General features: G+C 42.4%; 1 protein-coding gene across 1 annotated transcript in view; it reads left to right on the top strand.

The window, feature by feature from the left end:
- RAB31 (RAB31, member RAS oncogene family) overlaps nucleotides 1–15600 on the top strand; it is a 130047-nt gene that overhangs the window by 105628 nt on the left and 8819 nt on the right. The window contains exon 6 of the mRNA XM_026005954.2: nucleotides 8444–8553. Coding sequence (XP_025861739.1) covers nucleotides 8444–8553 — 110 coding nt within the window. The remainder of the gene's footprint in view (nucleotides 1–8443; nucleotides 8554–15600) is intronic.

The following is a 15600-nucleotide window of genomic DNA, read 5'->3' as shown; positions in this document are numbered from 1 at the left end:
TACCTTAAACATGTGGGATGGTCTTGACAAAAGAGTATTCCACCAGACGTTGAACAACTGTGTCCTGCTTACTTGTGGCCTGCTTCGTTGGTCTTTTAAACTTGACCTTGGAAGGGGTCTATGGCTGAGGGAGAGAGGAACAATACAGGGCAAAACTTTTTTTAAGATTTTATTTACTTATTGGAGATAGAGAAAGAGAGCACAAGCGAGCATGAGCGGGGGAGGGGAAGAGGGAGAGGGAGAAGCAGGCTCTCTGCTAAGCAGGGACCCCCCTCCCCACGCAGGGCTCCCTTGATCCCAGGATCTGAGCTGAAAGCAAATGCTTAACTGACTGAGCCACCCAGGTGCCTGCCCCAATAGGGCAAAATGTTTTAAGTGAAATGTTAACTGCTTTATTCCAGGAGTTTGGCAGGATATGAAATGCTTGGTTATTGCTGTCATGGTAGTTTAGAAATACACACTCTAGATCACACCCGAAGCACCAGAAAGTTTCTTTTGGGAAGAACTCATGGGGCCACTCTTCTTTTACCTGTAAAATAGTTCCTGACACATGTATATTTGATTATATCCTAGATATAGTCATCTTAATACAGATTTCCAAACTCAGGACTTCATAGCATCAGATTATGAATTGGATAGACTGCAGAAATACTAAACTCAATATTTTACAGTCCACCCCTTCAAAGAGTTATTCTCAAGCTATAGAATGCATAATAAGCTGTTGGGAAGTGACCCAGATGCCTATTTCTGGGGCTTGTCTAATAGACCTTCTGGTTCAGTGAGTCTGAGGTGCAAAGATCTTTATTTCTAATGAGTCCAGGATAATCCCTGGGATGGTGGTCTGTAGAACTCATCTGAGAAATGAGGCCCTGAAAGATTCACAGGCATCCTCTGATGATATCTAGAGAAGGCTGAGTTATGATTGCTAATGACAGACTACAGTAATCTTGGATGTTTGTCCTCATTTTGTCTCTTTGTCTTTAGCATCAAGTTGTTCTTTTTTTTTTTTTTTTTTTCCTTTCAACTTAATGTGTTTAAGTTCTGGAAACCTCTTAGTGGATATAGTTTTTCTACATTTAACCTTCCTTGAACCCTTTGGAACATGTGGTCATTGTACCAACAGTGCATGAGCATCACTCTCTTGTGTTCTAACAGTACAGATATTAAGCTTTTTCATCTTGGCCAATCTGATATATGAATCATGTGATCCTCATGTTCATGGGAAGTTTTTGAATTGCTGACAGGATTAGGAAAACCGAGGTTGTCTACTGAATAACTATTCTTCATCTATCTACAAATAATAAACAATTAGAAAATCAAGCTGACAGTAAACTCTCTTTATAATAGCAATACAAATTTCAAATACCTAGAAATAAACTTTTCTAGTGTGTATGTAGTTTTTAAAATTTTGAAATATTTCAAATCCTAGAAATAAATTTAGCAAAAAAATGAGCAAGAACTCTATAGATAAAACTTACACTCTATTGCAGGATGCAGAAGATTTAAATAAATGAAAGTGTGTACTCTTTCCCTGGATAGGAAAATTCAGTATTGTAAAAATGTCAGTATAAACCATAGATTAAACTGTGAATTCACTGAGATTCCACTCAAATTACCAAAACAACATTTAAAAAGAGATTTTACAAAATGATCCTAAAACTCATCTAGAAAAATAAACAGAGGGGTGCTTGAGTGGCTCACTCAGTTGTGTGTCTGACTCTTGGCTTCAGCTCAGGGTCATAATTTCAGGGTCATGAGATTGAGCCCCGTGTTGGGTTCTGCACTCTGTAGAGTCTGCTTGGGATTCTCTGTCCTTCTCCCTTAGCCCCTCCCCCTGTTCTATCTCTCTAAAATAAACTTAAAAATCTTAGGAAAAAAAAAAAGAAACAGATAAAAATAGGATTGGAGGAACTAATCCCAACAGATATTGCTATCTATTTTAATGATTCAGTAATAAAACAATATACCATTGTCACAGAACTGCACAGAAAGTCAATGAACAGAGTAGAGAATCAAAAAACAGGGTGAAACACATAGAGAAATTTAGTATATGATAAAGATGATATTTAAGTAAATATAAAAAGGGATAATTCAGCAAATGGTTTTGGGATAAGTAGCTAGTCATAGAGGAAAATGAGAAAAAATAAATTTAGAATAAATTTAGGGACAAAAATTTAAATGTAGAATAACAAAACGATAAAAGTTAGAGAAAGCAGTTAACTGTTAAAAATAATCTTGGAATTAGAACGAACTGTTTAATCATGATACAAAACTCAGAAACCAGAGAGGAAAATAATCAATAAGTCGACTATATAAAAACTTCTATGTGGCAAAGATCTAAACACAAAAGATAAGCTGAAGAAATGTGAAAATATATTACAAAGAACTAGGTTTCTTAATATGCAAAGAGCACTTACAAATAAACAGGAAAAAAAAATCCAAACTATCCAAACCAAAGTAGTTAGAACATGAATAAGAATGTTACAGAACAAGAAATATTTATGGCTTATGAAAAGTTGCTCACTATCTTTGAATACAGGTTACTCAGGAGTAATAATGTCAGAATGTTTTTCAGGGAGAAAGGACTTCAGAATATGATACAATTTAATCTGGGGATAATTTATCAAAATTAATGTATTTAATGAGTCAGCTGATGTAGCCTGTATTCACCCATTCTTCTGTGGAACAGTGATGACTCGCCTGGGAGCCTTCCTGAGTCACATGAACCTGTGAGGCACCTTTAAGCTCTGAAGTAGTTTGAGCCTCCTGTTTACTTGTTTCCTCCATCTGCATCAATTCCTCAGTCTTTTTGGTGACATTCTGTAAGAAAATGATGCCATGCCATCATCCTTGCTGATACAGCTTTGTGACGATTTATTAAAGAAATGCTGATATAGCACTATGTGCCAGGTATTGTTTTCAGCATTTTATAATATCAAATTTCTTAATACGTAGAATTGTTATAAAGCATTAATCCCATCTGGTAGAGTGAGGTGCATAAGCCCTGCGGTGGGGGAGGCACCATGGGAGTCACCTATATCCATTGACTTTCAGGAGGAACCCACGAGGGCAGCCTGGGTGGCTCAGTGGTTTAGCGCTGCCTTCAGCCCAGAGTGTGATCCTGGAGACCCGGGATCGAGTCCCACATCGGGCTCCCTGCATGGAGCCTGCTTCTCCCTCTGCCTGTGTCTCTGCCTCTCTCTCTCTCTCTCTCTAATAAATAAATAAAATCTTAAAAAAAAAAAAAAAAAAAGGAGGAACCCACAGAACTGAACCTTCCCAGTGAACCCGTAGCGGGGACAGAGCATTACTCTGTCTTTAGCCTGCTCCTTTGATCCCCCCCTCTCAGGTATGGCTTCAGAAACTCTTTCTTGGGGTACCTGGCCTCCTCTTTCTCTGCCATCATGGAGAATTAAATAACTCTGAAATTAGAATGAGTCAGCTGCCATGTTGCCAGGTTACATCATGAAAACAAAACAAAGACCCTTGTGGGGCAGCACAGCTCATTGAAAACTGGAGCCACAAGAATGCTGTTTCCTGACCTCCCTCCCCCACAGAGAGCCTGAACAGGTGTCTGCCTGGGTCCAAGACACGTGACAGGCTGCTGTGTGGACCCTGCTGAAGTATAAGCTGATTAACATCAGAACTGGCTTAGAAGGAGTCTCCTCTTTCATGTGTTTCCACCCCTAAGCCTGACCTGTATTGCTCTCTCTCCCCATCACTTAGCTCTTGGTTCTGACCCTGACTCTGGTCTCTTCTGATGATCCCTTGAATTTAGTGTTTTCCTGGTAAGTGGACAATAGCTTCCCCCATGATCTCCAGCTTTCCCACCTTCTCTGCCCTTTGTGTCCCCCGTTGGCTTTGCATCCTAACCTCTATCTTAACTACTAGACCTGCCTGTGGCTGCTTTCCAGTGGGGGCAGGACACCAGAGAATTAAGAAAGAAACCTTGGGTAATGCTGATATATAAGGTAGGCTGAACACGGTGGGTTCCTGAAAGAAGCTGAAGAAGCAGCGGTGGGAGGGGCAGCCGAGGGAGGAGGACTCACAGTCTACACCTCCTGGATGGTTTGCAGTAACTCTTCTGGGTGATTTCTGGGAGTCCTGAATAGGTTGGTCTAGAAAGTAAAAAACAGTCTTTCCCATCAAAATTGACTAGCTATGCTTTTACTTTGGCTTGGGCAAATTAGTTTCAATCGGCCTGTTCCAGGGCCTAGCACAATGCCCAGCATATGGCAGACACTTGATATATATATTTTTTAAAAAATGAATGAAAGCCACTGGATGCCCTAGTCTCATGTAATCATAAGTATAAATGACGAGTGGTGGCAGCCTTCTAGCTGCTTGGGATATGCAGTGGGCCTCTCCTGAAACACAGCCAGTGTTCCCAGTGGTTGCTAGTTTATCTGCAAGATCCTCCAAGGAAGGAAATTTTCACCTTTTTAAGGCTCTTCTTTCAGATTGTAGCTGTACCTGTTTGTTCCAAAGACAATTTGCCGACATCAACTGGGTGTCCTACCATTCAATTCAATCCTGACTGTAACTACGTGGACATAGCATAGATCCTACAAATTAAGGGCTCAGTCCTCCAAGACTCCCCCCCACCCCCCCCGCCCTGAGTTCAGATGCCAGATGCAAGTCTTGGGTATCCCCAAGTTAACCTCACTGCTGCCCAGCAGACTACTAGTTTGGGGGTTCCTATGTCCCCTCCACCTCAGGCTTGATAATTCAGTAGAACAGAGTTCTCTGAACTTGGGAAAGCACTAGATTTATGATTGCACTTCTCCGCTAAAGGGTACAACTCAGGACCAGGCAAATGGAAGAAATGCATAGAGCAAGGTGTGGGTTGCTGCCATTCTAGCACCCTGACATGTGCACCGACCCAGACCTTTCCAAGCCTTGCATTCAAGAGTTCTCACTGAGATTTCATTACTTAGTCACGATTGATTAAATCTCCAGTTCTTCCCTCCCCAGGGTTGGGGAATGGGGCTGAGAATTTCAACCGTCTAATCATGAGGTTGGATCTTCTGGCATCCAGCCCCCCTCTGCAGCTCACTAGGGCTCCTATGTATAAGCAACTCAGGTGTGGCATCATCGGGCTTTTTACAAATACCAAAAGACACAGCTATGACTTAGGAAACTTGGTGGTTTCAGGAACTCTGTGCCAAGGAGCAAGGAGAAAGAGCAAATACATATTGCTTTTTATACCACAGTAAAGGAAACATATTTTGACAGATCCAAGAGTAGTTGATCCTTCTGGTCTCAGTTTGTTGTTAGCGGAACTTTCACTGGCCCTCTAGACTCAGTAAGAACCTGTTCTGGCTTCCGCCCCTGACTCCACTATATTACAGTCTGAGGATCTTTAGAATCCCACATATTCTCTGTCTATAAAATCGAAAGAGTGTCCTCTGGAATGTAGGTGCCAGTTGGGTGGTTATGTTGTCGAGGCCTGATGGGAGCAAAGTGGGCAGAGCCAGAGGGTCTTAGATTAGACCCTGCCTCCACTGCTGATTCACTGTGTCATTTTGGGAAAATCATTTATTTCATGAGATCATTTCTAAACATGGAAGAAGTGTGAGGACACACTTTTCTTATCTGTCCATTTCAGGGTCCAGCGTGTAAACTGTGAGATGATTAGCCCACCCAGGGTTACTGTTATGCTCAGGATGGATATTCTGAAGTGTGTGGCAAGGGACTTTGTTCTTTCATTAATCTTGGCAAAACCTATTCTTCTCCTTTTTGTCTCACAAAGGGACTGATGAGTGGTGGGCTAGAGAAGCATTTGATGGTAATCCGCTCTCACTTGAGGGGTCTCCAAACTTCCTTGATGGCCAGAATCGCCCCTACCCCCAGGTGGAGATTAGCGGGGCTCGGCCTGTCTTATCTGAACCACATTTGAGTAGAGATGAGCCCCACCCTCCTATTTGTGGTTTGATAAAGACTGCTGGGAAGAAATGAAAACTAGGATAGCATGCCAAACTGGAGGTGGGAAAGCTCTTTCCTGGGATATTTCAGATGTAAAATTCATTGCCACCAAAAACAAACAAAAAAACAAAAATGCAAGGTTTTTTCCCCCCTTCAATCTTTGTGAGAGGCTGGAGGCTTGTCTGATGGAAACAGGAGAGAGGGCAGGTTCAGGAGCATAGTTTTTCCCAGTGAGTCTTTGGTAAGAAAGATTATGGAAGCAGATTCCAGCTGACACAGCTCAAGAGGCTTCATTTCTCTGGCTTGGAGTCCTGGGGCAGCTGCCTCTCCTGTGGTGGAGTCTCCTTGAGTAGGGCCTTCTCCAGCTAGCACCTGAAAAGTCCTCTCATTTGAGCTGGGGTCCGTAAAGAACTTAAGTGTCAAGGACATATTTCCTCTGGTAACTTTATAAACCAGATCTAGCCTTTAGGAGGTCTTTGGAGGGGCAGAGGAAAGGGAAGGAGGTGGGAGGGGGATACAGACTCTTCACCCCACTCCCAGTTTCGATTTTCTGTCTGCCTTTCTTCTTTCCCTACAGCCATCTGTCTAGTAACATTGTACTCTCCCTCACCCACCACATTAGAGGAGCTTCCAGATTCTTCTCCTCACTCCCCACTCCAGTCTATTTAGTGTACTGTTTCCCGCAGAATGTGGGCCTGACTCTGTTGCCCTCCTGTTCCTCATTGGCCGCTGGGCATGAGGCAGGCATGGGGTGTGTCTTCCTGCCCCCCTGCCGGGATTCCCCCTGGCTACTCTCTCCCATCTGGGCTCCAGTCCATCTGACTTCCCTCCATTCCATTCACTTGTAAACCTACCCTTAGACCCAAGATAGTACTGGGTGCAGAATGTGGGGATGAGGATACTCCTCCGCCATGGGGCCACCCCACACCCCTGTCATGGCCACACTCCACTGACCTTCCCAGGATCCATTGATCAAGGTGCATCACTTCCTGTACTTCTGTACTCTTCCTGTGCTTTTGTATGCTTCCTGTACACCTCCTAGACTTCTGTACACCACCGGTACTTCCTGTACACCTCCTGTACTTCTGCACACTTCCTGTACTCCCTGCACTCTGTACAGTCCCTGTATTTCTATATACTTCCTATACCTCTGTATACTTTTTTTTTTAAATTTATTTATTATAGTCACACAGAGAGAGAGAGAGGCAGAGACAAAGGCAGAGGGAGAGAAGCAGGCTCCATGCACCAGGAGCCCGACGTGGGATTCGATCCCGGGTCTCCAGGATCGCGCCCTGGGCCAAAGGCAGGCGCCAAACCGCTGCGCCACCCAGGGATCCCCTCTGTATACTTCTTTAAAAAAAAAAAGATTTTATTTATTTATGGGAGACACAGAGAGAGACAGAGAGGCAGAGACATAGGCAGAGGGAGAAGCAGGCTCCATGCAGGGAGCCGACATGGGACTCGATTCCGGGTCTCCAGGATCATGCCCTGGGCTGAAGGCGGCGCTAAACCACTGAGCCACCCAGGGATCCCTACCTCTGTATACTTCTCATACTTATGTGCACCTTCTGTACTTCTGTACTTCCTATAATTCTGAGGTGCTTTATTACACCTTTATTATCCACGTGTTGCAGATGTTACAATGTTGTAGGTCAGAGTAACCACGGATGTTTGTCTTTGCTCTCTAGTGTAAGTTCCAGAAGGCAAGGATTACTGATTTCTTTAGCACCTACAAGAGAGACTGGCATATAATAGCTGGTCAATAAATATTTGTTGAATAAATGACTGAACTTCTGGGAAATCAGAACTGTGTCTCCTTAATCTTTGGATCCACCACAGCATCTTCACATTAAAAATAGATCAATAAATGTATTTCTAGATTATTCATTTAAATAGAGTTCATGTCCTAAAATCTTTGCAGGAAGAGCCTTTCTTTTTTTTTTTTCTTTTTTTGGAAGAGCCTTTTGAAGGTGAAAGTCCAGTTGTGTCCTGTTGCATCGTAGCCACTGAAGGTATAACCATGTTCATTTCCAGACTTTCAAATCCTGTGCCATATTCTCTCTGATTTGTGAAAGACATCTATAAAAGTTCTACAAAAGCATGTGTGTATGTAGGAGCATGCACACGTGCATATATGCACATACACATATAAAATTGTTAAAAACCATAATGAGTCGTTTTTATGGGAAAAGAAATCAACCCTAACTCTGAAAGCTGGAATGTATGCTGCCATCTTCATAAGGAGTGTTTGTAATGTTCTGGAATTCTTTCTTTCTGTGGGACCAGGGATAGCATTTTACATATGGGGATATTATCTCCATGAATGCCAGAGACCGGGTTTTAAATTTTAAAGGTTTTCACCCATACTAGTTTTCAACACTTGCAGAGTGATTGAGTTGTTATGCTTACAGGATGATAAAGGAGCTGTGTCCACATGAGCTTTTTGTTTGTTTTGCTAGGGTTCTTTATATTTTACAAATGAGCATTCATTTCTGTCTGCATGTGACCTCTTTTCCAGGGAAGTTCCCTTGAAGGATGCTAAGGAATATGCTGAATCCATAGGTGCTGTTGTGGTTGAAACAAGTGCAAAAAATGCTATTAATATCGAAGAGCTCTTTCAAGGAATCAGTAAGTACCTGAGTTGCATTTTCGGCTTTGTTTACACTTGTGTGCTTCTGAAAGTCAAAGGCTAAAATAACAGAGCACTGCCCTAGAGCTTTCCACCCGTGTGAATCTGTCCAATGCCATGGATATCAAGCCTACAGTCTGGACCTACATCATGCCTCCCGATTCTGAATCTCCATAGTTCTGTGCTTTGACCTGTTGTTTCTATGTTATGTGAATAAAAATGAAGTAACTGTGTTGAAAAATAGTCATTTTAATTAAAAAGTTGTGTGTTTGGTAGCATTTTGTGTTAGCACGTTGAGGGGGAGAGAAATAAAATTGGCAGTGATGAGGTGTAGAAAACTAAAGTCACTCTAGGCAAACAAAATAAAGGAGCCTTTTAGTCATTTCTTTTGCCCGGTGGTGATGAACAAAAAATGAGTCTCCATCCCACAAGACCTGAAACTGGCAGTTGGGTGGACAGTCGATTTGAAAAATTTTTTCTCATTTCTAATCAGCTAGTTAGTGGAAGGTGGTTGCTCTCATCTTCGTCTCCTGTTCTGGGTCACGTTATGATTCCCTTTCTTTATGTTGGTTCCCCGTAAGTAACCTTTATCTAAGATCTGTTTCCAGCTTACGGCCAGATTTTCCCTCACAACTTCTTTGGGTCCCCTCAGAGAGCTACCTGCAGTTGGCTCTCTCAGGAAGCTGTCCTGGGATGCCTCTAGAGTACAATCTGGGACTTAGCCGAAGTGTCAGCCTTTACTGAAGTGCTGGGACTCAGGGGCCTGGGGTACCCACCTTGAGAGAAGTCAAGCCCCTGAACAGTTGGCAGTTGTTCTCAAAGGTCTTATCTGGTTCCAGACAATTCCAGAAGGGAATTCCAGAGGGGAAACTGGTGGTTTGATCTCTCTTCTGCCTGAGGTCATCGTTGGCCGTGCTCTTAAAGTCAGAGGGGCCGTCACTTCCCAGAACAAATTTGATTTCCTTTTAACTGGTTTTGGTTCATTACTTTAGGCTCTGAGAACCCACAGCAGGGATTATTCTGTTTGTTTCTCTTGGCTTGATGGGGAACTCACTGGAGATGGGGGAACTCTGACCTGGGTTACTTACATAATACAGAAATGCACAGAAGGGCATTTACTTGTTCATTGGGGTCCACATCACCTTCCCTCCCATCCTCCTTCAGAGGCTTCATTTTACTGCTGTTATTTTACACTCTCAACAGAATAGTGTTATCCAAGCGCTTTGACCTTCGTGGTTGAACTCTAGAGTGCTAGGCTGTAATTTTATGTTGGAAACCGTGGATCCCCAGACTCCTGTTCCTTCTTGAAAATGGGCCACTGCTGCAGTGCTCTGCGGTGAAGCAACTGCTCAGCTCTCCTCTGTTTCTGTGGAATGCCAGGTGACATCTTAGAGCGTTTGGCTTGAACTCATTCCATTAACCTCATTTTCCCTCACATTGAACTCATTCTTTTCCAGTGACGCTCGGCTTTTCTGGCAAGTGTGGGACTATTAAGACATTACGTTTTGAATAAAGGTTTTAATTAGTGAAGCTAGATATAGCTCCTGATGACTATGACATCGGCCCCTTTCCTTTATGCAGCTCCTTATGCTCTAGAACTCTCTCCCCGGCATAAGCCCCTGGAAGGCAGATGGTGCAGACCGCTGGAGAGTGAACGAAGCACAGTGCTCCGTATACCTGAGATTCACTTGAGGTTTCTGTATGAGCTAGGAGATTTTCTGAGGTTTACACAAATCATTATTAAAATAAAGAGTGAAATAAGAGCTGCAAAGAAGAAAATAAGCCTAAGTGGCAAGTATTGATATCTTAACTGGAAAGGTACTTCTTTGTATGGTGCAGCCAGTATATATCTCCTCACCCATATGAAGTTTCTATGGCTCGAGGTGATGGGGAATTTGAGTAAGGAATTCCCAAGATCTTGGTGGTCTGCTTCACTTAAGAAAAAGCAGGTGGCTCAGTCGGTTAAGTGTTTGCTTTGGCTCAGGTCATGATCCCAGAGTCGCAGGATTGAGCCCTGCCTCTGGCTCACTGCTCACTAGAGAACCTGCTTCTCCCTCTGTCCCTCCCCCCACTTGTACTCTCTCTCAAATGAATAAATCTTAAAAAAAAAAAGCAAAAGCACATGTCAAGTAAACAATTATTTGTTTATGTTTTATCATACTTGGGGTAAAATTGCCTTAGTAAAAAAGCATGTAGATACATGGCCTGCAGCAAGACCTCTAGCCATGTGTAGACTGTAAGTGCTGGTTCCTCTTTACTCCTTCAGGTGAATTTTTCAGAATGGGATGTTGTAGCTTAATTACAGGTTAACTTAAAATGCAGTACCAAGTACACCTAAATACACTGCAGCAGACATTTCGTCTATTTTCTTTTTTCCTGTTCCTACTTGTATTACATGCGCTCCTCCCTGAGCTCAAAATAGAATGGGATATTGCTGACTTGTACACTCCCCAAAGCAATGTTCCCGAGACAAACGTGCCTGGGAGAGAAGATGCAATAAAAAAGTGGTGAGAATAAAAGCCCTTTGAAAAGGTGTGCTTAAACTAAATGAATTCATACTGACTTGTAGGAAGAGACAAATGTTTCTCTTCTACATTCCCAGAGTGTTCATAAACCAGAAGGAGACAACTGTGTTTTCTAGACATGAGTTAATGTATTTACTAACTGGAAATTGTTTAGCGAAATATTATCTGTTTTCAAAGGCTGGAGCTACCTTGTCAAGGATTTAGATGCTGCTCTGTTTGGGGGGGCAGGGCTTGTGCACTGTCTGTGCTCGAATAGCCTGCTGACCTCTGAGTGGCATTCCAGCTGGTACCCTTTGCTCGATCACATTTTCAAACTGCCTTTACCCTGCTGCCTATGGCTTGATCTGCTCCATGCATTTCTCCTCAGGGTTGTTCACTTTTCTTTTTTGAGCTTTTATACCTTTCATTTAAGCATTGAAGTTTTCCTCTTTGAATTAAAAGATAAAGAATTATCCTTGGCCAAGAAAACTGTGGTACATTTGAGTGTTTCAACTGTTGTATGAAAGCACGAAGATATCCTGTTGCTGTTTACTCATTGTAGTGTTACATATCAAAACCCAGCTCTTGATGGTCTTCCCTCCAGAGCTCTGGCGTCTGCTACGTCAGCAGGCTGCATCTTTACCTCCTCCTTCCTCCCTGCTAACCTTGACTCCTTGAAGGTCTGCTTTCTGTCTTTTTCCTTACGAAGTCTTCATCTGCCCCAACTCTCACAGGTAGTTCCCAAGATTCCTTATGGCTTCCCATCATTCTGACATTTGAACACACTTAAATGATTAAATTAAACGAACCCATTAAATGAACTCTTGAAATGGTTCCTCCAGGTGCCTCAGATATACACCTACTGCAGGGGCTCTGTGACCAGATCTTACCCTGTCATATTCTCCGTAAGGCTAGGATGAGTAAACAGGATAGTGCTTAATTCAGATTTTTGAATTTGGGCCTTCATCCTCGCCTCATGATGTTCTAGGAGGTAATATTTCAGTGTGGCCACTAGATCAAGCAAAATACAGTTGCTCTTCTATGGGGACCAAAGGTTGGATGGCACCAGTCCATCGGACAGGCCTGGTATCTGTTGATCCGTGTATTCAACAGACATATTCTGTACTCGGTGGGTCAGGTGCCTTGCTAGACACAAGGACCCCATGGTGAACAAAACAAACTGGCCGTCGAGGCAGGAGACAGCCTGTTGGCACAGAGTCAAATGGATGTGTAATTACACATTGTAATAAATGCTTTGAAGCAAAAGAATAAGGACTGCAAGAATAGAGACAGGTGGGGACTTCAGATGGGGTGGAGGAGATCTCCCCAGGGAAATGATTTGAAGCTGGACCTGGAAAGTGGACAGAGGCCAGCTGGGCAAAGAGCTCGGAGGAGGAAACCAAGTGAGTTTCTGAGGCAAGAGATGGTGTGCTGCTTTTAGGAGAAAGGAGGCCTGCTCTGCCAGTGGGGAGCATGGAGACTGAGCCAGGTCCTTGCTGGCCTTGTACTGGGAAGGAGGGAGTGATATTCTGAATGCACCTGGAAGCTCTGAAAGTGTTCTAAGCGGAGGTGTGGCATATCCAGTCTACACTGACGGAAAGATCACCCTGGGGGAATTTATAGAAAGAGAAATGTTGGACATGGCTCCCCAGGCAGGGTGCTGTTACAGTCATGCAGGATTGGGGAGGCTGGGATAGGCTGTTCCTGGGATAGGAACTCGGATGCAAAATTCAGAAATCTTTTGGAAGTAGAACCAACCACAGGGGAAACAGGCCGTGGGCATGGGACGGAGGGAGAGAGTGGTACGGTCGGATCCGATCTGTTCTTCCTGGGCCACCTCTCCCGGAATGACGAAGACTGGCACAAGAGCAGGCTCTCTGGGGACTGCGTCTGCTGTGAGCCTGTCGAACTGGGTTCTGGAGTGTGAGAAACATGGGTTTTGGTTTGTGGATTTTAATTATTCAACTCAAATGCTGTTTTTTTTTTTTAAACTCCCTAAGGGCAAAAAGAGGTGGAGCTGCAGGCTCCCCCAGAAAAATGTCCCTTTTCGGGTGGGATCTCCGCCAGACAGCTGTGCTTTTGTTCCAATTAATTTGAATGCTGAGTGTGGAGGAGAGAACACAGGCTCTCTTCTGAAAAATCACATCTGGAGACACTGTAGACGTTAAACTAGGTTTTTTGTTAGTAGTTTGAGAACAAGGTGAGAAATATTTTTTCAAGTGTATATAATTAGAGGTACAAGTGTATTGGTTTGGAAAAATTAGAATAGGGTGCTCATACGACAAGCAGAAAGTTAAGATATGTAGGCAGTGATCAGGTCTTGTTTTATAATCATTCTTTGCACAGTGTTAGCTTTTTTAAGTGCCCTGGATTTTTTAAATTCTCTAGTAGTTTTTGTTTGGAGCAGGCTCAAAATCAAAACAAAGCATTTGCAAATTCTATAGTAGTGTAGCCGGCTGTCAAATGAAAGTGAATTTAGCCATCAAGGGACAGTTAAGGACAGTAAAGGACAAAGACAAAGCCTGTCTACTTTCTTACACCAAAAAAGTTAATTTAGGGAGTGCAATGATAGAGGATGTCTGTGAAACAGTGTCGTTTTCAGAATAGGGAGAAGTGGGATAGCAAATGCCCGAAACATGTGTCTCTTTTATCCCAGGGATTCCAAAGCAGAAATAGATCAGGTGTGCAAAATGTAGCAGGAATGTTTAACACACAGCACATTCTCATTCTGTCCCATTGTCGCAACTGCTTAAATGTTTACACTCATCAGTGCACCACTTATGCTGTGAAATAGGCACAGTTATCATCCCTGTTTTACATACGAGGAGATTGAGTCATGAAAGGGTTTGTAACTTGCTCCAGGTTGCAGAACTAGTAAGTAAGCAGCCTATATTAGAAGGCTGCCAGGGGGCTCTGGAAAATCTAGTCTATCTCACTGCCCATGGCCTATGGCAGTTTATGGTAACATTATTCATAATGGTAAAAAACAGGAAATGACTTAATGGTCCAAAAGTTGGGAAATGGTTTTTTTTAAAAGCCATACTGTCGCTAATATAAACGAGTGATTAAAAATGATGATGTAAATCTGTATTTCCAGTTATGAAAAGGTAAATTCTTGACACTGAAACAGAAGTTACAGACCGGTTTGTATAATATCCTGATTTCATAAAATATGAACCATATATAATGGTAAATAGTATATTCTTCTGGGCAAAGATTGGAAGGATATATGCACTTAAAATATTAACTGGTTGTTTTATGGTGGTAAGCTTCCAGGGAACTAAAAAACAAAAAGAAAAGTAGGCTTTATTTTGGGAAAAAAAAAAAAAACAAAAAAAAACACCATACGCTCGTAAGATGAATAAGCTAGTGAACCAGCATGCACTCAATAACCAAACAGATTTCATCTCTACCCCACACTCCCCCTTGCCATCCACCTGAATTATTTCGAAGGGAGTTCCAGACATCATTTCATCCATAAATAGGTTCAGAATGTAACCTTTTTTTACATAACAACAATTTCATTATTACATTAGTAATCATAATGCTGTTATCATATTAATATCACCAAATATTCAGTGTTCAAAGTTCCAAATAGCTCATATTTGTCCTAAATGGTTCCTCTGTTTGCATTTTACAATTTGCTTGAATCAGGATGCAAATAAATTACACACACAGGGATTAGTCGATATGTCTTTTAAGCCCCTCTTAATCAAGAGATTCCCTTTCCCATCTTTCTCCTTTTTTCCCCCTCATGTAATTTCTTTATGCAAGAAATGAGATCACTTGCCCTCTGTAGTCTAACACAGTATGGATTTTGCTGGGTTCCTGGGTTGCTCAGTAGTATTGCACTGCACGAGTGAAACTGTGTTAATCCATCCACCCAACATTTGGGGTGTTTCCAGTTTTGGGCGATTAGAAGTAGGGTTGCTGTGAACATTCACATACAAGTCTTTGTGTGAATAAAGACCTAGGTGTGGGATGGCTGGCTTATCTGCCAGGTAATGTTTAACCTTTTAAGGAACTGCAAACAGTTTTCCAAAGTGTTTTTAGCCTTTTACATTGCTATCACAAATGTGGGAGAGCTCCAGTTGCTCCACATCCTCATCAGTACTTGGTTTGGCCAGTTGATAAAATTTCAGTCATTCTGATGGGAGTATATTGGTATCTCCTTATAGTTCTTTTTTTTTTCCCCTCCTTATAGTTCTAATGTCCATCTTCCCAGTGACTCATAGTGTTTCCTCTTTTATGTGCTTATTTGCAATCCTTGAGTCTCTTTGGTGAAATGTTGGCTCAAATTTTGCCTGTTTCGTATTGAGTTGTTTGTTTTCTTATTGTCGGGCTTAAAGATTATTTTTATATATTCTGGATGCATGTTTTTTTTTATTAGATATTTGTTTTTTCAAGCATTTTCTCTCAGGCTGTGGCTCGCCCTTTCATTTTCTTGACAATGTCTTTGGAAGAGCAGAAATTCTTAATTCTGATGAAGTCGGGTTTGTTAGATTTTTACCTTGTGGCTGGTGGTTTTTTGTATGTATGTCT

This window comes from Vulpes vulpes, chromosome 13 (genome assembly GCF_048418805.1).
Source record: "Vulpes vulpes isolate BD-2025 chromosome 13, VulVul3, whole genome shotgun sequence".
Taxonomy (NCBI): domain Eukaryota; kingdom Metazoa; phylum Chordata; class Mammalia; order Carnivora; family Canidae; genus Vulpes; species Vulpes vulpes.
This window is presented reverse-complemented; position numbering and strand designations above follow the sequence as displayed.